Source organism: Atractosteus spatula, chromosome 18 (assembly GCF_055471065.1).
Source record: "Atractosteus spatula isolate fAtrSpa1 chromosome 18, fAtrSpa1.hap1, whole genome shotgun sequence".
Lineage (NCBI taxonomy): Eukaryota > Metazoa > Chordata > Actinopteri > Semionotiformes > Lepisosteidae > Atractosteus > Atractosteus spatula.
In genome coordinates, this window is record NC_142723.1 from 4926198 (window position 1) to 4946241 (window position 20044).

Here is a 20044-nt window from a genome sequence, read left to right on the forward strand (position 1 = left end):
CACTGCTAGCCCTCTTGTTGTTCTGTCAGTACTGTGTTAACCAACACAACCAACAGGCTGCACAAGAGACCTGTTCTTAAGGGCTGTCAGATTTTGAATGACTTCCCTGAACTTTTTTTTTAGTATTTTTTCATCTTTTTTTTCTACAAATTCAGACAAAGGCACTTTATTTACCTTAGAATGTTTTTTTTTTACCAATAAGACGTCTAAAAGAGTTAGAAATGTATTTATTTAGATCACTTTAATTTTTCAAGCTGTGTGTTTTCTGACATTTTCACTAGTGATGTGAGCAGTTGCGTTTAGACAAATACTTCTTTGAAGTGACAATCAGCCCAGACAGTGTGAAGGGCTCAGTACAGTATGTAGGAGTTTGTGAAAGCTGTGGGTTGGTCGTTATAGACATGTTTCTTTGTTTTTCTTGTTTTTTTTCAGCAGGCAGTTTATTTTATTTAGTTAGACCTCTTCCCTAAATTACTTTAAATACGAATTAACACAAATTTTAAAACATGGATTTGAGATTGAAATGGGACACTAAACTTTACTGCCCCCTACTGGAATGTACAATTATTTTGCAGGTGAGAATTACAGCTTTCCTGCCTTTTCACTTTTTCAGTGTCATCATACCCTCTCTCACCTGATTTCCAGTAAGAAAGTTGTGAAAGAATTGTTCTGTGACAGAAGAACTCCTTCACATTATTGTGAACTTGTCTCAGATGTTTATGGCTTGCAGGAGTCATGTTTATTAGTGACCACACATGTATGAAATTGACTCTTCTCCTTGGGTAGATGTATCTCTAACAAGGATGTCACTGGGCTCTTGTATGTTTGCAGTGGTTTATCTCTGCAACGTGGCATTCTAAAGTATACAGATGTGCTCTTCTGCGTGGTGCATTGATTTTTCCAACATGGTATCTCTGTTCTCATTGTTTGAACGCAAGATGAAGGTGTTCGTAGTCAGGGTTGCTAATTAAAGTAGAAGCACGTGGCAATGTGTTTCTGAGAAACTGCATCCCCTCTGCTTATTGTAAATGCCGAGCTCAGCTGTGTATGGTATGGCGTGAAACAGGCTTTCTTCCTTTTTCTATTGCAGCTGCTCCTACAGAAGTTCTGCTTCTTAGTCCAATTATATGTAGTTTGATTCTAGGTATAGGTTCATTTCCTTTTTTTCATTTCCTTTTGATTGATACTTCAGTTTAATCCTTTTTGTTTGATTTTTTTTCTGTCTTCTTCAGTGAAACACCAGTACTCGGTAGGGATGGGGAAATATGTAGTTAGTGGATAAAAACAAATGGAAGCACCCACATCAATGAGAGACACTAAATATATTCAAAGTGCTTCCACAAAGGTCTGGCTCAAAGGGAGACCAGTCTCTCTCGGGGGTGGTTGTCAAAACGTGTTTGTTATGAGGTTCAGTAACGCAGACATCTCAACTTGTGATGCTACGTAAGCAACAGTGTCCAAGGTGAAGTCATTGGGAACTCTAAGGAGAGGACATCAGCAGCACAGGGCAACAGTGGCTGGAACTGCAAAAAGGATAATGATATCCATGTTTATTTCAAATTGCAAAGCCAGACAGGCGAGCAACTGCTGATCAGCTGACGGCAAAGTTCTCAAAAGAGAGCTCCGTGGTGCAGAACACGGTAGCCAGGTTGCAGTGCACAAACTGCTCATCATACCTAGCAGTGCACATTTGTGAGTCCAGTGGTGCGAAGAGCAGAAGCGCTCGGCCACCAAGCAGTGGAAAAACGTGGTATGTTCAGATGAATCATCCTTCACCATGTTCTCGACAAGCAGGCGATTGCAAGTGTGCCAATCGAAAGGACTCTGCTGGCCTCTGAGTGCCAATCGTAAAGAGTTCTGGTGGTCCCAAAATGTCGTGGAAAGCATTTTTCCTGGCATAGACAGGGTGCACTCATTCCCTTAGAAGGCGATGCCAGTTCAGCTTAATGGTATTGAGTTCATCTTCACCCTTTGTTACAGCATGTCTTTCATGCCAGGAGGTGTAATGGCCCCATCCACAGAGCACAGTGCACAAATCACTCATCACACCTGATAATGGTATCACATCTGATACCAATCCGACGAGGGTATTTCTCTCTGTGGAGTTCTCTGATAGGATAGTGTTTCCATCCACAAGAGTAAGTGGTTCATTAAACCACGGGGCAAAACACACTGATGTTATCCATATTTAATGGCCATTTCAGTCTCAAGGTCTGAATCCAATCAAGCATTTATGAGATATTCTGGAATGACATCTGAGACCACGTTGTGTATGTTTAGACAGACGGGTTGATTGACCTCATGGAAGAATGGTGCTGTATCCCTGTTGTAGAATTCCAGACAGTGGTAGATTCTATTAAGTGAATTTACATTGGTGTTTCCATTTTGTTTATCATAAGGATGTATTTCAGATGGCCCGTCAAGGAAGGTATACGTGAACGTACACGATTTTTTAAAGCCTTCTACGTGTTTTGTCAACATCTGGGCTTTATTTCATCAGCACTAGCGCACATATTTCATTTAGCAACGTGCAGAATTGTTCTCTGAAACACTTTTGTTTGAAATTGTAGTAGTTGATAATGACGGAATTCCAGTTCATAGAGAGTTACAGATGTCAAAGAAAAATCAAACCAGACCAGAAAGGAATTCAATCAAATACAGGCGTAAGAATGTATCTGTGCTAGTGATACATGCGGCGATTACTACACTGTAGTAAGGCCTAGCTTTTTGCTGAAAGAAGAATAAGTTGTGCTTGAAAATGGGTTTTTCATGGAATCAAGCTGATGCTGTTTCCAGCTCCTATCCTTGCTGAGCTCATTGCTTTCAAACTGCTTACACTTATGATCATTACAGTTTTCCTTTACTTCTTATAAGAGGAACTGAAAGGTGAAAGTGGGAGCTTTCCTCTATGTTGAGTTTTTTTTCAAGTATTAATACAAATTTTCCCCAATGAGTGGAGTTTATGGAATGAAATGCTCTTTTTACCATGTAATCAGACAATATCTGAAATGTTGCAAGTGTAGAATAATTGGGTGCAAATGAAAATGTAGAATAATTAAATGTAGAAAATGTATTCCTTTAAATAAAGTTAAAGGTAGGTACTGTAGGGAGTGATGTGATAGTGAAGTTCAGTGCAAGTGTCTATCCTTGTATCTAAAAGGAGAGGATCTTCTGTGGCTCAGGAGGCAAACTTTTTGATATTATGGAGATGTTTTAGAGGACACATTTTTTATAAAACAACATAGCGTGCTTTGCTAGTTTATTTTTGACTTTTGTCGTGCACTTGATTTCCACTTTGACAAACTTTTAACATTGCTGCCTTGCAAACACGCATTAGCTGAAGAGCTGTTGACCCCTGTATTCAGTGACTTGCTGCTTGTTTCCATCAGTTTTTCTTTTTATTTCAAGGATTCTTCCTCTTGTTGTATGTGTGCAAGCAGGGAGTTTTATTTAACTCTGGCTAAACTATGGTTTCCATTTCCTTCCAGAAAGGCAGGGGATTGGCAGTTGTTTCCTGTCGAGTGCAGATGTGGTATAATAATACCTGCAGAGGGTTTGTCAGTCTTTTAACCTACTTTCTCTTTCCCGTAACAGCTGAGAAGCTTGCGGATGTCGCTGTGTTTTACCAGCAGAGTGCACACACACTCAAACCAGATAGCTCTTCTCTGATATCAAAGCAAACGCTATATCATCAGGTATATTCTGGTTGAGGTGAGAGAATTAGTGCAAGCTGACATGAGCGTGCAAGATGTTAGGTTATTTTATGTAGAAAAATGAATATTTTTCATTTAGTGTTTGCTGAACTCTAGTTTCTCAGTCATTCTTAATTTATGAGAACGTAGGAGTTCTAAGTCGTTTGTGCTGTAAATGTTTTTAGTCATGGGAGTAGAAATCAGAATGATGCATATTTTGCTCCTTGGCTTTGTTGTAATATTTCAGCTGAGCTTGCTCTTGCTTCCTGATCCACCTGAATTATATTATACCCCGATCCATCAGAATTAATCTGATTGTGAATTCTACTTCTAATGATCCTGAGGAGCAGGTCTGCTGACAGTGAAAAGTCTCCATTGTGTCCAGGCATAGGGTTTGTACAGAACTTTCATTCCCGATTCCAGAAAGGGAATAAATCATTTGTTTGAATGCTTTTCTTCAACAGTTTCCTTTCTTTTTTTTTAAATGGTTTGTGGTCTCACTGCTTCTAGTTAGACTCATGGGAGGCTGCAGGAGGCGTTACTAGTAACCAGATAATTACCTGTGGTGGTGATAAATATATGCCTGTATGTATAGCAAAGTTATTTTGGGCTTAAGATATTTAATTTCCCCTCTTTCCCACTCAAGTGCTAAAGCTAAGCATTTTGTTTTTCAAGAAAGTGGAGTGGGCAGGTGGTCCATATCTGTCTTGACCACAATTGCCCATTTCTCTGAATATAGGAGGAGACGAAACAGCGGCATGGAATTGTAGGCATTGCATGGTTTTGCTTATTCATGTGCTCGTAATATTAGTTTATTTTAAGTTCTGGGAGGATAACGCAATCTGAGATCAGAAAATAAGAAATGCTGTAGATAAGACAGTCATTTGCTATCTCAAGCTCCATTTGTCCTGTCGTTTGGTTTCTCTGTACACCCACTACTAGTTGTTTTTGAAACAAACTTCCGCAGATCTGAAATTTACTGCCCCCCACCCCCCCAGGAAGGGACAATTTTAAATAGCTAATCAGTGGAAATTGGAGAGAGCTAAACTCTTGTGAGCAAAGGGAAAGCATGCAAACACCATACAGCTGTGTCCCCAGGTGTCAGCAGTGAGCCTGAGCTGTAAGTCAGTAGCACAGACCACTATGTTGATGTGCTGCCCATTCTTGAGGAGGGGACCTGTGTGCATGTTGGAGTTCAGTATGAGAATTAGGGTGAATTTTGTTTCTCGGACAGGATGGTGTAGTTGGCCCATTGACGCAGCACCTGAGCTCATGGTTTTTCATGGGGTCATGGGGTTTTCTCTGTTAGCTACACTGATGTGATACGGACCTTCTGTTATACAGAAACCTCAAGATTCTGTTCTATGTTTTTTTATTTGGAATCCAGATGGTGGCAGCGTGGGGGGGGTAGTGTGCTGTAAAGGTCCCAGAAGTGCAGTAAAAAAAAAACAGAAACCAGACTTACTTTCACTTATATCTGTTATCCAGGGGGATAGCATCATTTTCTGTTAAGTGTGGTTTATTAGTCTTGTATCGAAGGTTTAAAAATGTTATTTTCGCATGGGAGAGAGCACAAAAACAACTGCTAATCTTGCACCATCTCCTGCCTTGGCCTATTGCAAAGGTGAGCCCCAGACTGCACCAGGTTATATGTGCCAGTAACACCTCAGCTTGCAGCTCTTTTGCATAAGAGGGAAAGTCTGAAAGAAGTGAAAGCTACTTACAATAACATGACAACAGACAGCACTCCCACACTCTTCTCTACCTGTGGCTTTATTACAACATTATCTCCATTATCTCTTCTCATTGTATAACCATAAGAAATTCCCATGAAATATAATAATTAGATACAGCAAAAATGGACAGAGTAAAAGGCAGAAGCAGTAAGCGATCGGAGGTTTGGGGGAAAAAAAATCATATTCAGGAACGAGCAGTATTATTTTAACTCTTGGATTTTGTTTTTGTCCAGAAAACTGTTTTTTTATGTTAAACAGCTGTTTGGTGCGTATGTTTAGTGTCGCCATTTCTTCCTCCCACCAGTATTCTTTAGACATCCGAAACAGGCTTTCAGATATTGCCAGTCAAGAATAAATAGTTTGGCCTTCTTTGAGCCTCAGTTATGACCTGCTCATGAATGTAGTCAAACACTAGGCGCAGAGGTGAAGTAATTCCATTTATATAAGCCTGTTTCCACCAAACCTAACAGCTGACACTGACATTGGTCTCTGCGCCTACAGTTACCAGTGTAATGCTGCTTAAGCAGGCTTAAGTCTGACAGTTAATGATCTGCATCAGTTTAGTCATATTTGAATTCCAGAGGCTCTGTAATATAAATATGAGCCAGGTGACACCATGTTTACCACCGTGAAATTAAAAATTAAATATGGCAGAGAGCACAGTGGAGGGAAACTACACCAGTGGAGGATACAAAATTTTCCACAAGCCAGTGCCCTAAAGCTTTGTCTTGACAGGTTTATGATGTATTCAGGGGGTATGTTGCATTTTGACACTCCCTTTTGAGTCTTAGCTGACTTAAGGTTGGTTTGTCGGTTTGCGTTTGTAGTGATGCCGGGGCGTCTCTGATGTGGTTGCAGTGCAGGGTGGCTCAGTACCATCTGATGGCATTTACACTGCTTCAAGCTGGACCCAAGCCATCCTGAATTAACACGTGATGAATCCCTGCCATTGTCTTTCCTTTCACTTTTCCAAAAATGTTTAAATGCCGACCATGTTATGTCCAAAGTGCCACCAATGGTGTGAGTTTATTTGAAATATCAAATTGATTATACACGTACCATGCTGGTGGTGATGATTTCTGGAATTGGTCTAAGTTAGATGCTTCATATAGTTACATTAATATTGATTCTCCAAGTATACAAGTAGTAGACATTGATGTTGTAGTAAATGTGTTACTTTGCTGTGGTGTGATGTACAGTAGCCTGACCTATTTGCTTTTGACAAGTACATTCTTGCTCGTCTTCTCCCAGCTTGAAGACAAGGATTTATTGCTTTCCATGCCATTTTGCTCAGGCTTTTTTCCCCCAATATGACTAATTCTTTCAGAGAATTTCAATTGTCAGTATAGTCTTGTTAGATACCTGAATGCATGAACAGCTAATGTACATGCTGTACAAAAACGTGAAAGTGATTTAAATAATTTTCTTTAGAAGGTTTCTAATGCATGGTTTGCTTTTTTTGAGGTGCTGACACAAAAATGTGTCTGTTTTTCTGTAGGGATGCATTTTTTTAAAACTAATGAACTATTTCAGTGTTTCAGCTCGTAGAAAGAAACAGTTTGATTTGAGAAAGATATGTAACTGTACTAAAAATGGCATGGGCCTGCTGTTTGTTGAATTATCACACAGTAGTCATTTCTTCGTGTACTTTTGGAAGAGTGTAGAATCTCTTGGTTGGTTTCTCTGTATTTTGATGTATTGTTGGCAGTGGGTTCCTAGAAAGAGTAGCCTTTCAGTGAAGAGGAAATCTCTTTTATCAAAGGTGTTGGTATTGTTGTAATTCTGAGAATACTGGAGAGCATGGTGAACAGACCTGATAAGAAAATGAGTCTTCTGAGAAGAGTGTTTATCTGTTCAGCTTTGGATCAGAGATTGAATGCGATCACTATGTATCAGCATGATGGGAATGAAGAAGGATAAGGAGGGTGGAGAGGATATAATCTAGTAAAACCACTGCTCTGTGGGAGAGTTAAACTTGCAGTCAGCTTTTCAGCCACTGAGGCTCCAAGCTGGGATCAGACCTAGCAATGCCATTTCCAAATCGATTTAGGATTGGCCGTTGTCAAAACGTTTGGCTTCCCTCGGAATATTGTTTCACCACATCCTTCAAAACTGCAAAAGTTTTTAAAGGCCCATATCTAATGCTGAAAGCAGTTTTGAAAAGTAACATCTTTTTAAGAATGTTAATCTATATGGAGGTAGAGAAAATAGAGAAACAAAAATTTGAAAGCTTCTAAGTGTTTTGAATATGAGATGAAGGGAAACTTTCTGATGGAAAACATCTTGTGTTAAACCCTAAGTGTCTTACACCTTGCCTTCTTCTTTTTGCAAGTGGCAATTAGGCTCTTAACCAGGAGCTGCAGGTTATAAAAAAAATCTTACAGTATGAAATTTATATTTGGGATTGTTTAGCACTTAGTATACTTTCTCAGCAATCAGAAACCACCATTTCCTCCAACAATTTGGTGCTTTGGCATTCTTTTTAACCATGTCTTCATGGATCTAAGGTGGTGCAGTGGAAATGTTGATTGGTTAGTTGGCTTTAAGAGTGGACCGAATTTACACTCTAAATATTTCTAGACTGCAACACTGTGCTCCCTGTAGGTATGTTGGAAATCCATATTTAAATCCATACAGTATTTAATTTTTGCAATTCAGAAATAAAAAAAACTTCAAAGCACCATTAGGTTAATTTTGGTCATTTGGCTTATAAAATACTCCTGACCATATTCTAGGTAGTGTCCAACAGGATTGTGTTGTAACCTTGCTTCTCCTATTTACATTAAGTAAGGTTTTATTAAAGCATGACATGGCTAATTGTACTGTGGATACAATATCAAAATGGACAATCATTTGAATATTTCTGAAATTACTTTGGTATGCAAAATTCTATGCTAAGTAACTATTTTCAGTAGCTGAAATTTGAAGAGTGCAAGTTTTTGCTATATTTTGTGATTTTTATATTCTGCTGCACGAGAACATGACTGATTACCCCATCAACAGAGTTTCTTTTACAAGCAAACAGAAATATCATGTAAAAGTGAGCGCATAAACGACGCTTCATTTGTCTTTCTTGTCCTACAAGTCAAACAGTAGTATTCGCCGTTTCACAAAGCCTGCTGAGAGTTTGGAGCAGTCCTTGGAAATAAATCGACAAAGAGGAAGAAAGAGACTCCAGAAAAGACCCAACTACAAGAATGTAGGCGAGGAAGAGGAGGAAGAGAAAGGTCCCGATGAAGCACAGGAAGAACCTGATAAAGCTAAAGGCCCAGAGAGTTCAAAGGGCAGCAAGACCAGTGGCGAAACTGAAGGTGAGTAGCGCTGTGCTGAATGGACCTTCTGCCCCCTTGCCTGCTCTACTGATTATATAAAACGGACTAGATATTCAGTGCTGATGTAACATTAACACTATATGATATTCCTTAGCTTTGTATTTGATATTTTTTTTTCGGCATAGTGGTTATTTAATTATATAGCTATGTGACCCCCCCCCCCCAGAAATCAATTCTTCAAAGTGTGGGATGTGAGTGCTTTGGCTAAAGTAGTGTGCAGACCATTCAGTTACTTCAGCTCCTGCAAAGTTGCAGGACCTAACAGGAGGCACGGGGCTTTTTGCCTAGAACCCATTTTACAACATTCGTTTTCTACCCTGAGCTTTGGCTGTCCTGGTTTTCCACCTTTTTATTTATCTTTCTTTTCATACTGTAGTCCTTTAGGACTCTAATAGGGTCCTTTCAGCCCTTTCATTAGCTGCGATTTTAACATTTTTCCATATACTGGGTAAATATCCATGCAACTAGTTGCTGTGTGAAGGTCTCGGTTCCATGCTGTGCACACTGTGGCTCCCATGTCCCAGAATAGTCTTTACATAGGTTAAGAAGCTTGAACTAAGAGAGATGAGCTGCAAAATGTTTTGGATAGAGCAAATCATGTGTGTCTGATCTGATGTCGTGTGCCCATGAAGAAAAGAAACTCTTCTTGCCTTGCTCTCTTGCAGAAATTGAAATGGTGGTGATGGAGAAGTGTAAGATTTCAGAGATGACGGGGCTGACAGAGCAAAACACAACAGATGAAGAGAAGAGTGCCGCAGCAGCTGCAGGAGCTGACAGCCTGAGGAGCAGGTGATGCTTTAGCAGGGACGCACTTATCAGATGGTGTACACTGGTGCGCACTCATCAGATGGTGGTAACCTGGGCCCTGCACTGACAAACTGCTGCATCGGCTCACCGACACTCACATGCAGCAGGTACTGTGCAGGACCCTGCACTGGCACATGAACAAAGAGCAGATATTGTTCTGCAGTCTGTTTTGATACATCATCACACAGCGGGTATTGTTGTGGCGCATGCACTTTCACAGAGTCATGCAGAGCAGGTACTAGAGCCAACGCTGATGCCGGCACTGATGAATACAGAGCATGTGCTGATCTGGGCCAACACTGGTACACATCATGTACATTTACAGAATGTAACATCAAAGTCAGGCTCAGAGAGATGGAATGCTGAATCAATTAGTATTTTCCGCCTGTAGGTCAAATTTAAAGCATCGCTTGATTTTGTTTTTTTGGTTGCATTATACCGTTAGAACAGGCTTTATGAAAAAAGGGTACCTTGTGTTTTTTGCGTACATTCATTTTGTAACTGTACTCGAACAGCAGTGAAATTCTTTCATAGTGGTTATCTTAATGAAAATTTCAATCCTCCTGCTACCACCTTCTGTCTTGAGTTGGGGTTTTTTTTTTTCCATTTCAAGATAAAATAGCGAATTCCTAGAAATAAAACCAAAGGAAGCTTCTTGAACTTGAATTGCAGGAATTTGTGTTATCTCGTCGGACATTTACTCCGCAGTGGAGGTAACCATCATTTTCTAGGTATGTTTACAGGTATGCGTGTCGTTTCTAGGCCTTTTCTGGACATGGTGTACAATGCGCTGGACTGCACTGCCGATGATTACTACGCTCTCTTTGTCCTGTGTCTGCTTTATGCCATGTCCCACAGCAAAGGTAAAGTGATGTTTAGGACGTTGTCTCTTCCTGGAAGAGACAATTAGACGTTCCAGGAAAAGGCAATCAAACGTTTAGTGCACGGCTCACTCGGTGAAACGTTCGATTTGTTGTGTTTGTATTCGAAGGTCATGGAAATGTGACCTTTTGGCTACTCCAAACTTGTTGGAAACAATTCTCACAGGGTCAGAGTTTACACAGCCCTGTTCTAACCAGAAATTGCCTGTTTGTCATAAATATGGAGCTATTTTTTGGAGCGTTTTTTTGTTTTTTTGTGAAAGTGTTTTTCCACAGTGATGTTGGTATAACTTTATTCAGTATCTCTCTCTAGGGATATGAACAATATTCCATCATCTCCTTAAGTGAACTAATATGCACTCATATGAATACTTTTATTCCTATTATGTACCACTGGGTCCTTGCCCAACCACCTCTCTCATAACTTTACTAACCTATGACATCAACCTGATTTGCGCCCCTGTCCTGACATGAACTCTCTTTATTTGGACACTCTTACTTTAAATGAGCGGTTTCTTACTGCTGGGCCAGGAATTTCCTGTTGCTCATTAACCTGTTACATGTTCGTCAAAGATGAAATTCTTCATTTCAGACACTGACGTATCTCATTTAGAAAGTGAAAACTCAGTTGTGTTTTAAGTTGGGTTTTGTTAGGGCCTACATTAGAAATGACTGTCACGTTAAGCAAGGAGGACATTATGTGAAGAATGTGAGCTTGGTTCCTTTGTTATTCCTTAGGTATCAACCCACAGCTTCTGGAGAAGATTCATCTTCCTGGACAACAGGTGGAGAGGAGCTCATACAGCCATGTCCTGGCAGAGAGACTTATTAGGGTGATGAATCAGGCTGCTCAGCCAGGTATGGCTATTCCTTTAGGTTGTTGCTACCCAAAAGTTTGCATTTCCAGTTTATAAAAATGCTTTTCTCATAAGGGTTCTAACACATATGTAATACATTTTTTATTTTGCCTGAAGGCAGGTTTTAGATAATGCTTGTATTTTTAGACCGTGTGAAATTCCAGTGAGATACTGGTTTGTCTACAAGATTCCTGGTCTAACACACGCAGGTGACCATAGGTAACGCGCAGGGGAGCATATTACTAACTAAAACTTTTAATATGTAAAACCAGAGTCACGTGAAAGGCATTTACTTCTGTGACTTTTAAATCAAGTTTCCCCCACAAATGTTTGCGTATTGACATGTGAGCTTTACATAGCATACATTACTCTTGAATTAATGCAGAGTGCTTTTTCATCCTTTTTGTTTGCTTTGTCCTCAAGCTTAGAGTAATGTAATGCTTTTGTAAAAGGGAAGCTGAAAATTCGATTTTTTTTTTCCTCCTTAGATGGAAAGGTACGTCTGGCCACTCTTGAACTTAGCTGTCTGCTGCTGAAACAGCTGGTTCTGTCTGAAAGTGGGTGCATCATCAAAGACATTCATCTCGCCTGCTTAGAGGTAAGAAGAAATGGAAAACATCCGTTACATCTGTGTCATTAGAAGTTTGTCTAACGAGAGGACAGTATTCATTGTCTTCAGTTTCATTCACCCATTCTGTTCCACCTCATTAACCTAGACACGTATAGTACATCTTTCTGAATTAGGCAGTAGAGTTATCTGAAGAGCTCTCTTTGTTGCTTTTGTCTGTCTCCCCTCAGGGTGCCAGAGAGGAGAGTCTCCACCTGTTGCGGAGGTTTTACAAGGCAAGTGCAAACTCCAGCTCACACTGACGTGATTTTACTTCCTGAACATGCAGTACCGGTGACCTGTCACACTGTGTGCTTGTTGAATGTGGTACGAGAGAGGAAGCAGTTTGAATTCCTACATGATGGTTTTGTGTAACATCGCGATGATCAATCCATGATGACGGACGTTTACGGAATGCTTTCATATTTCAGATACTTGGAATTGCCTTAGCTCCAGGTTAAAGCAATTGTGCCGCCTCGCAAGTCGCCTGTTCCCCTCACGTTAGGGATGGATGGTGCAATCCCTGTTCTTTGAAAGGCCACGCCTTTCTTTGAACTCCTGTGATGAAAGTTAAAGTTTATTAGAGAGAGCGCTTTTATCTCCCATCATCTCTCGCTGTCAACATTTGTTACCTTTAAAGCCCATGCTTTAACTGATTTTATTGTGCTTCTCAAACCGAATCTTCCAGTATTGTCCTTTGAAGTGAACAGACAAATAAACTGGAGACATGGGTGTGTCTTTAAAGCTGTGAATCAGTCGCCTTCCCTGGTGTCTGTATTTATTTTGAAGGAAGAGCCTTTGCTGATCCCTGCTTGGCAAACTTGGAATTATCAGACTTTCTGCTTTGCCTTTCATATGAGAATTGAGTTAAGCACAAAGACTGTTGTTTCTATCTCATATCTCATGTTTTATTACATGCTAAGGTTCCTTCATAAGAATGTAACCAGAGGCTGGCCATCGAACCCATTTGGTAGTTAGTAGTTAATTGATCCAGTGATCTCATCCAGCCATTTCTTGAAAGACACCGACAGCATGGCTGGGTAGCTTGTTACATACTCCCACAACATACTCTGGGTAAACAAGTGCCTACTGTTCTCAGTTTTAAATGCACTTCCATAAGAGAATATAAACAGCTGTTATTTACTACAGATCAACAGTCTGCAGATCCCAATGATTTGTCTGAATGTTTATGATATACCAATGCTCATCACTTTGGGTTGGAAGTCCATTTTCGGTAAAGAAATCCTTATACATGTGTGTATATATATGTATAGGCTTATACGTGTGAAACGAGATGTTTTGATGTGTTAAATCTTTTACATTTTAGTTCCTTGAAAAAATTTTATATGGCCATTTGTGTAAAATATTACTGAGCTGAGCATTTTTTACAGAGCTTCCGGAAACTGCTAAAATAGTTTAAAATCTAAAAAGATACAAGGTTAAGGTTAGGTCACATCTCTAGATGTGGATCTTGGTATGAAGGTTTAACATGTTAAAAGGTGAGTTGTGAAAAAGTCGCAGTTGTGGAATATTATTATTTTTTTTAATTATAGAGAATGTTTTTTAGCCTTCAAGAAAACATCCTATTGCAGAGATGTCTGGGGGGACGTCAATGTGCAGTGGGGCTCCCTGACTGCCAGCGAGTGCGTGTTCACACTTTCCTTTGGAAGTCTCTGACCGCTCTCAGGCAGTGGGGTTTATAGGTACAGTTGTATGCAAATGTGCCACAGTCAGTGAAGAAACCGATGTTGAAAAGAGGTTGGATATTCAAACAAGAGAATGATCCAAAACAAACCTCCAAATCAACCATGAACTACTTCAGGAAATGAAAGATTAAGGTTTTGGAATGGCCGTCACAGTCACGGACTTATTATGTTATTGATAATCTGTGGGTAGATCTCAAACATGCAGTGCATGCAAGTCGACCGAAGAATATTTCTGAGCTAGAAGCGTTCTGCAAGGAAGAGTGGTGGGGGGAAATTCCTAAAGCAAGAATTGAAAGACTGTTAGCTGGCTACAAGAAGCGTTTGGAGGCTGTGATTGCTGCCAATGGAGGTGTTACTAAGTACTGACTGACTTTTGCACATGCCACATTTACTGTTTTATTTTCTCAATCTGGTAAATCCAGCAAATAAATAGTAACTGTGCATTAAAATTTGCAGAAATATGTCACGTTTATGTTTGTTCGCTGCAGAGGTTGTGTTAACTTCTTTTCACTTAGAAAATCAACAAAACATGTAATTTGGCCAGGGGTGTCCAAACGTGTGCATACAACTGTACAACTATGTTATTCTCTTTTTCTGACAATAGCATTTTTCATATGTACAGGGTGAAGAAATATTCCTTGATATGTTTGAAGATGAGTACAGGAGTATGACGGTAAGATTTGTTTTCTCATCGGCTGTTTCTGTTGAAAATGTATGGAATAACAAAATCAAACGTCATGATATTTTAACTTGCCCTGCATTCCTGTAGAGCAAACCTCTGAACGTGGAGTACCTTATGATGGATGCTTCCATTCTTCTTCCCCCCACTGGCACACCACTGACTGGCATTGATTTTGTGAAAAGGTTACCCTGTGGAGATGTGGAGAGGACAAGGAGGGTAAGACAGCTCACAAATAACTCTCAGACATGAAGCTCATCTTGGTGTGTCTTTGCTTCCAGACGAAAGGCGAAGTCAACCTTGAGGAACTCTCTGCTTGTAATAGTGTTTTTATTATTTATCACAGAAGCTGAATAATACTTATGTCTGCATTGAACAAGTGAGTTGGTCTAGATATGTCCCAATACTTTAACAAGAGAAGTTTGGTCTTCATGGATCATCTTCAAAAACTGTGCTCTGTTACACTGTTGTAGTCTGTGAGAAGTCTCAACCTGACTTAACCGCAAAACAATGATTGTGTCAGCATCTCTGTCTCTTATGGCACAGACCTACCACTGCTCCACCTATTACAGAGAAAACCCAGTGCAGCCCCATCACAACCTATTGGTTTGGACAGCCTAACTAATTTTATTGAAACACTGTATGAACACATAATATCCATTGAAGTTTGTCTTCTTTGGTGATTATTTAAACCTTCAGAGCTATATGCACTACTGCTTTACCCACTGAAGCTCAGTAGGTGTGAGCCTGGTCAGTACCTGGATGGGAGACCTCCTGGGAAAAACTAAGGCTGCTGCTGGAAGAGGTGTTAGTGGGGCCAGCAGGGGGCGCTCACCCTGCGGTCCATGTGGGTCCTAATGCCCCAGTATAGTGACGGGGACACTATACTGTAAACAGGCGCTGTCCTTCGGATGAGACATAAAACAGAGGTCCTGACTCTCTGTGGTCATTAAAAATCCCAGGCCGTTTCTCGAAAACAGTAGGGGGTGTAACCCCGGCATCCTGGCCAAATTTCCCATTGGACCTTACTAGTCTTGGCCTCCTAATAATCCCCATCTGTGAATTGGCTTCATTTCTCTGCTCTCCTCCCCACTGATAGCTGATGTGCGGTGAGCTTTCTGGTGCACTATGGGTGTTGTCGCATCATCCAGGTGGTGCTGCACATTGGTGGTGGTGGAGAGGAGTCCCCATTACCTGTAAAGCACTTTGAGTGGAGTGTCCAGAAAAGCGCTATATAAGTATAAGCAATTATTATTATCACAACATTCTTAACACTGTAAGGCAGCACAGGGCTGTGCTGTAATGACTTTCAGAGATGTCAGTGCAATCTTTACCTCATGGTAATGTCATGTAACTGAAGGATGGGTTTTCCGTTCTTAACTTCTGTATTGAAGGTAAAGAGGCTCCAGATTTGAGAGGAAATCTGTTTCAAACGGAAAAATCTCAGAACTACAGCTGTGCAGCAACCCACTATTCAAGTCAACATATAAAAGCCATTTTGCATCTTTAAATGGATCAGATTAAAGACGCGTCTATAAGAAGAGGCTAAATTTCAAGATGATTGTCAGTTTAAACTGTGAGAATCATTTTGCTCTTGCAGATGTTAGCCTTGTGGAGAATAGACTCCTGAGAAATTTAATTTGTTCTAGGAAATAACTCCAGCCCACTCCCCCACCAAAAATAAACAAAAAAAGTGTGTCGTACAGTTTTTTATTACTGTTTAGTGCCTGTGAAGTCTTGCCTCTATGTCTTTCCTGGAAATTTCTCTGAACCGATAGCCTCTGTTATTGAGAAAGAAAAGCTGTTCTCACAAACATGCATATTAACAAGTGGGCCATTTCTCCTTATGCTATTAATATGAAGCTTTTTGTTCCTGAACCTTGTCAGAACAGCACTTCAATAGAACTTTTGGACTCATGTCAATATTTTTACATCCACATGTAGAGTTTCATTTTAACCCAGCTAATTAAGTGTAACATAAATTAGTATTATCTCGAGATTATCCTGATTTAGTTTTACTTCTGTTAAAAGATCTACAGTTTGGTCTATACACTAGTTCTTACTTAAAAGTAGCTTTGGACCATATTAAAATGTCTTTTTAAGTATTGCCATTTTTCTGAAATTTTGATTCGAGATTTAAATTATCTTCTACACAGTAGTATTTCATTCTAATTCATAGGGATAAAGTACTTTCCTTGCTGAACATGTATTTTTCCAACTATCTTTCTAAGCCCAGGATAGGAACTTACCAGACACACGAGCCCAAAGTCAGTGGAGTAGTGTTGTCTAACACCTGTCAATCGAGTCGCAGCTCAGATCTTATTCTAGAGCCCAAGAGAGCAAAACTAAAACCAGTAGCCTTCTGGCTGCAGTAATATTGGCTCTGATTCAGTCCAAACCTTAAAGAGAGAAGCTGCCAAGGTGCAGGTGAAATCCTGGCTGGTGCTTAAGTCTGGACAAGTCCTAGAAAGATGGACCCTGTGGAGGAGAGCCTCCTGAGTCATGCCTGATGTGTAAGAGGAGTATTTGTGGCGATCTTTGCAGGCGATCCGTGTCTTCTTCATGTTGCGCTCACTATCTGTACAACTGCAAGGTGAGCCAGAGACCCAGCTCCCTCTCACGAGGCAGGAGGACCTCATCAAAACCGACGACGTGCTGGATCTGAGTAAGTAGAGCTGAGGAAGAGTCCTCAAGCTCCTGGTGCCTGGATGAGTGAACTTTTAAGCAGAGTTCTGTTTTTTGTGTGCGTTTTTTGTTTTAAGCCAAAAGTTTAATTTTAATGCTAATTTGAACGGACTCAGAAGAAAGACCAGAAATAAGAATGAGCAGCTCAGTCCCCCCGACACCCCTGAAGCTGTTTCTGAGAAGCTCTGTGATAAAAGCCGACGGTTTTCTTTTTCTAAAAATTCTGCACAAGATTAGGGCTGATTAAATCCTTGGGCGTGCAGCTGTGTCTTATTCTGCTCTCTGACCTAAGGAAGCTGCTTCTCGCTGGTGTAGAGTCTTCTGCCTTGCCCTACATCTGAACACCTGGGGAAGAACCCCTTTCTCTTTGTGCGTGACCCTGTTCTTGCTGTTGCATGCATGCAGGCTGGCTGGCACAGGCAGAGCACATGAGATCACTCCCATAAGAAAATGCCCATAGCCATGCCTTGATTTTCTCATGTAGAACTGTGTGTGTTATGATTTTGGACTGTGTTTTTAATTTCCCGATCAAACCTTCCCACAGTCTGAATTGTAAATATTTGGTAAGATTGTCACAGTTATCATTCCTGCAGCCACTACTCATTCAGAGTTCCTGACCATGGTTTACCCAGTAGGAAATATCCCAGTCATACACTTGATTTCAGTACTGCTTTGCTTTGTAAAAGTTTGAGAGTCACTTGGATGAAGAGATTTTTAGAAAATACCTGCTTAGGGTGTGGTGAATTATTTTTCAAAGCACCCTCTCTGCTTATTTTTAATACGTGAAGGTTCAGAACTCAGTGTTTTTTGTTGAAGGTGCTATAATCTTCTGGTCAGTGGTTAAAGAGTTATGATTGCAAAGTGCCAGCTTATTCAAAAGTTGACCTTATTTCTTTGTGTTTCCTGAAGCTAGATCACCTGATATTTGGTATGAAGTTAGCATTCTGAAAAACAATCAAAATGTCTTTTCAAAATTGTGTGGAAAAGTAAATTAGAACCTTTTTATGTAGGACAAACAAAAGAAAAAAAACAAATAGGAGATAAACATATACATACGCATGTGGAATATTAGTTATGTACTATCCATTAAGATTTTATGTGATTGTGCCCTACATTGCACATATCAAGAAAACGTATAGAGTTGTCATGTTGTTCGAAAAATTAGTATTTCAAAGATATTTGTTGTTTTATTGTAATGTTGCAAAGCAGCGAAGGTCCCCCAGTGGTTCTGGAAATGCTAAAGTTGCAGCTTGCTTGTTCTTAAGCATTGCTTACCTTAAATTAGCGACATGGGACTGGTCTGTGTGACTTACTGGCAAAATTACCGCTGGATGTTTTTGAGTCTCAATTGATCAGTTGCTTCAGGGCTGTTGGCACACTGAAAATGGTAAGTGTTCGCCGGTGTGTTCCGTTTATGTGACTGCCAAGGATGATAATAGTTCAGCTTTTCACACAATAAAATGAAGGGGTAACAATTGTAGGTTAGCTTTGTGAGGATTCAATTCATTAGTATTGTATAACAAGAGTAAATAAGCTAATAGCTGCCACGTTTGTGAGCGGTGACTCAATGTTGTATCCAGGTTCCATTCCAGTGATCTGTTACAAAGCCTTGTGTGGTCTTTTCCACAGAGAGTTTTAAGACTGTGATAGTGAAAGAAAGCTGGAACCTTCTTTGCACAATTTCCTAGTTCTGGGCAAGAGTCTGCATCATCCTTCTACAGTCAAAGCCATTGTTTTTTTATGTTCATAAGAAAACAAAGGTCTGCTATTTTTCTGGAAACATGTTTTTACAGTTGCAAGACTTACTAATAAAAGAAGGTTTGTACCTGTGCTGCCCAGCTCCAAGCAGGAAGGAGGCTCTGTAGAACTGCTCTTTAACCTGGACTTGCAGGTTAAATTCATTTGCATCTGTTGGTGAATTGTTTTCAATTCATTGAAGTAATGTTGGCCTGCGATTAATAAAGGAAATAATAAAACACTGGAGGAAACAACAGTGTCAAGTGAATTTATAGTAATTCACCTGCTATCCAAGAGTACAGACAGCATCAACAGACTCCATTGATGTGGTTTTAAAGATGTTCCTATAACTCTTCTGAAGGTTTCTCAGTGTCACAGTTTAAGGTTGATACCAATCCACATTAACATGAGCAGTAGCTGTGCCTATTACGGCATACGTGCTGCACCTGTTTCTCACATTGTCATGTGTGTGTGCCATTATCTGTACACTTTATGTACAGATGTAAACATTATGGATCATCGATTATATATAAAAGAACACCGGTTTCTTTTAAACTGGGATTAATATGGTACACAGTGTCCGGATATTGCTGGTTTCTTATTACGAAGGTGTTTAGTTATGTTTGGAAAAGAAGATATAGAACTTTGCCCAGATCAGGCAAGCTATTTCCTTGTAGTGTTTTGATTTGACCTCCTCGTGTTTTCAGTCCAAATCCTAAGTGCCAGCTTAGTCTGGAATCTTCATTCAGGTTTGAGATAACTTAGGTTAGTGTAACCATTTCTGCTGCAGTTTTACTTTATACTGTATCTTACATCCAATCTCAATTAAAATAATTTTTAAATTGTTATAATATTTGTATTTAAATAATTTATTCTTGAAACATTTAATCTTAAGTTCCCCTTTTTAAAACCAATACAACTTTTGAAATACCACAAACTCAGCTTTAATGATTAAGTGTGCTCAAGTTCATCTTGTCATTCATTATCCTCTGTGACAGTGACTTCTCCTGACCTACAGAATCATTTGTCAGCTCTTGCTCTACTTGAGTGTCCACAATTTCTTGGAACTCTTCAGAAATATCAGGGGATTGGTGTGTCATGTTTGGCTTTAAAAGCTTTAAATGTTGTTCAGTTGGTTTCAGTTATGTTAAAGGAAAATATGTCAGGACCTTTTGACATTTTTAAAATTAAATCTATTTCAGTGTTGTGTTACAATGCCTAATTTTGATCAGCTGTTTAATACAAATGCTAATCCGAAATGTCTCTTCTGAACAAATCAGTATCATGCAGCTGTTCATACAGTCTGATTGTTAGCAGGATTAGTA

The 20044-nt window shown here is 39.9% G+C and overlaps 1 protein-coding gene across 4 annotated transcripts in view; it reads left to right on the forward strand.

Moving 5' to 3' along the window:
- clec16a (C-type lectin domain containing 16A) overlaps positions 1 to 20044 on the forward strand; it is a 53969-nt gene that overhangs the window by 11152 nt on the left and 22773 nt on the right. For all 4 annotated transcript variants that reach the window (XM_088936620.1, XM_088936621.1, XM_088936623.1 and 1 more), the window contains 9 exons: positions 8514 to 8739; positions 9426 to 9549; positions 10330 to 10430; positions 11187 to 11306; positions 11794 to 11903; positions 12104 to 12148; positions 14241 to 14291; positions 14388 to 14516; positions 16842 to 16962. In XM_088936620.1, coding sequence (XP_088792746.1) covers positions 8514 to 8739; positions 9426 to 9549; positions 10330 to 10430; positions 11187 to 11306; positions 11794 to 11903; positions 12104 to 12148; positions 14241 to 14291; positions 14388 to 14516; positions 16842 to 16962 — 1027 coding nt within the window. The remainder of the gene's footprint in view (positions 1 to 8513; positions 8740 to 9425; positions 9550 to 10329; positions 10431 to 11186; positions 11307 to 11793; positions 11904 to 12103; positions 12149 to 14240; positions 14292 to 14387; positions 14517 to 16841; positions 16963 to 20044) is intronic.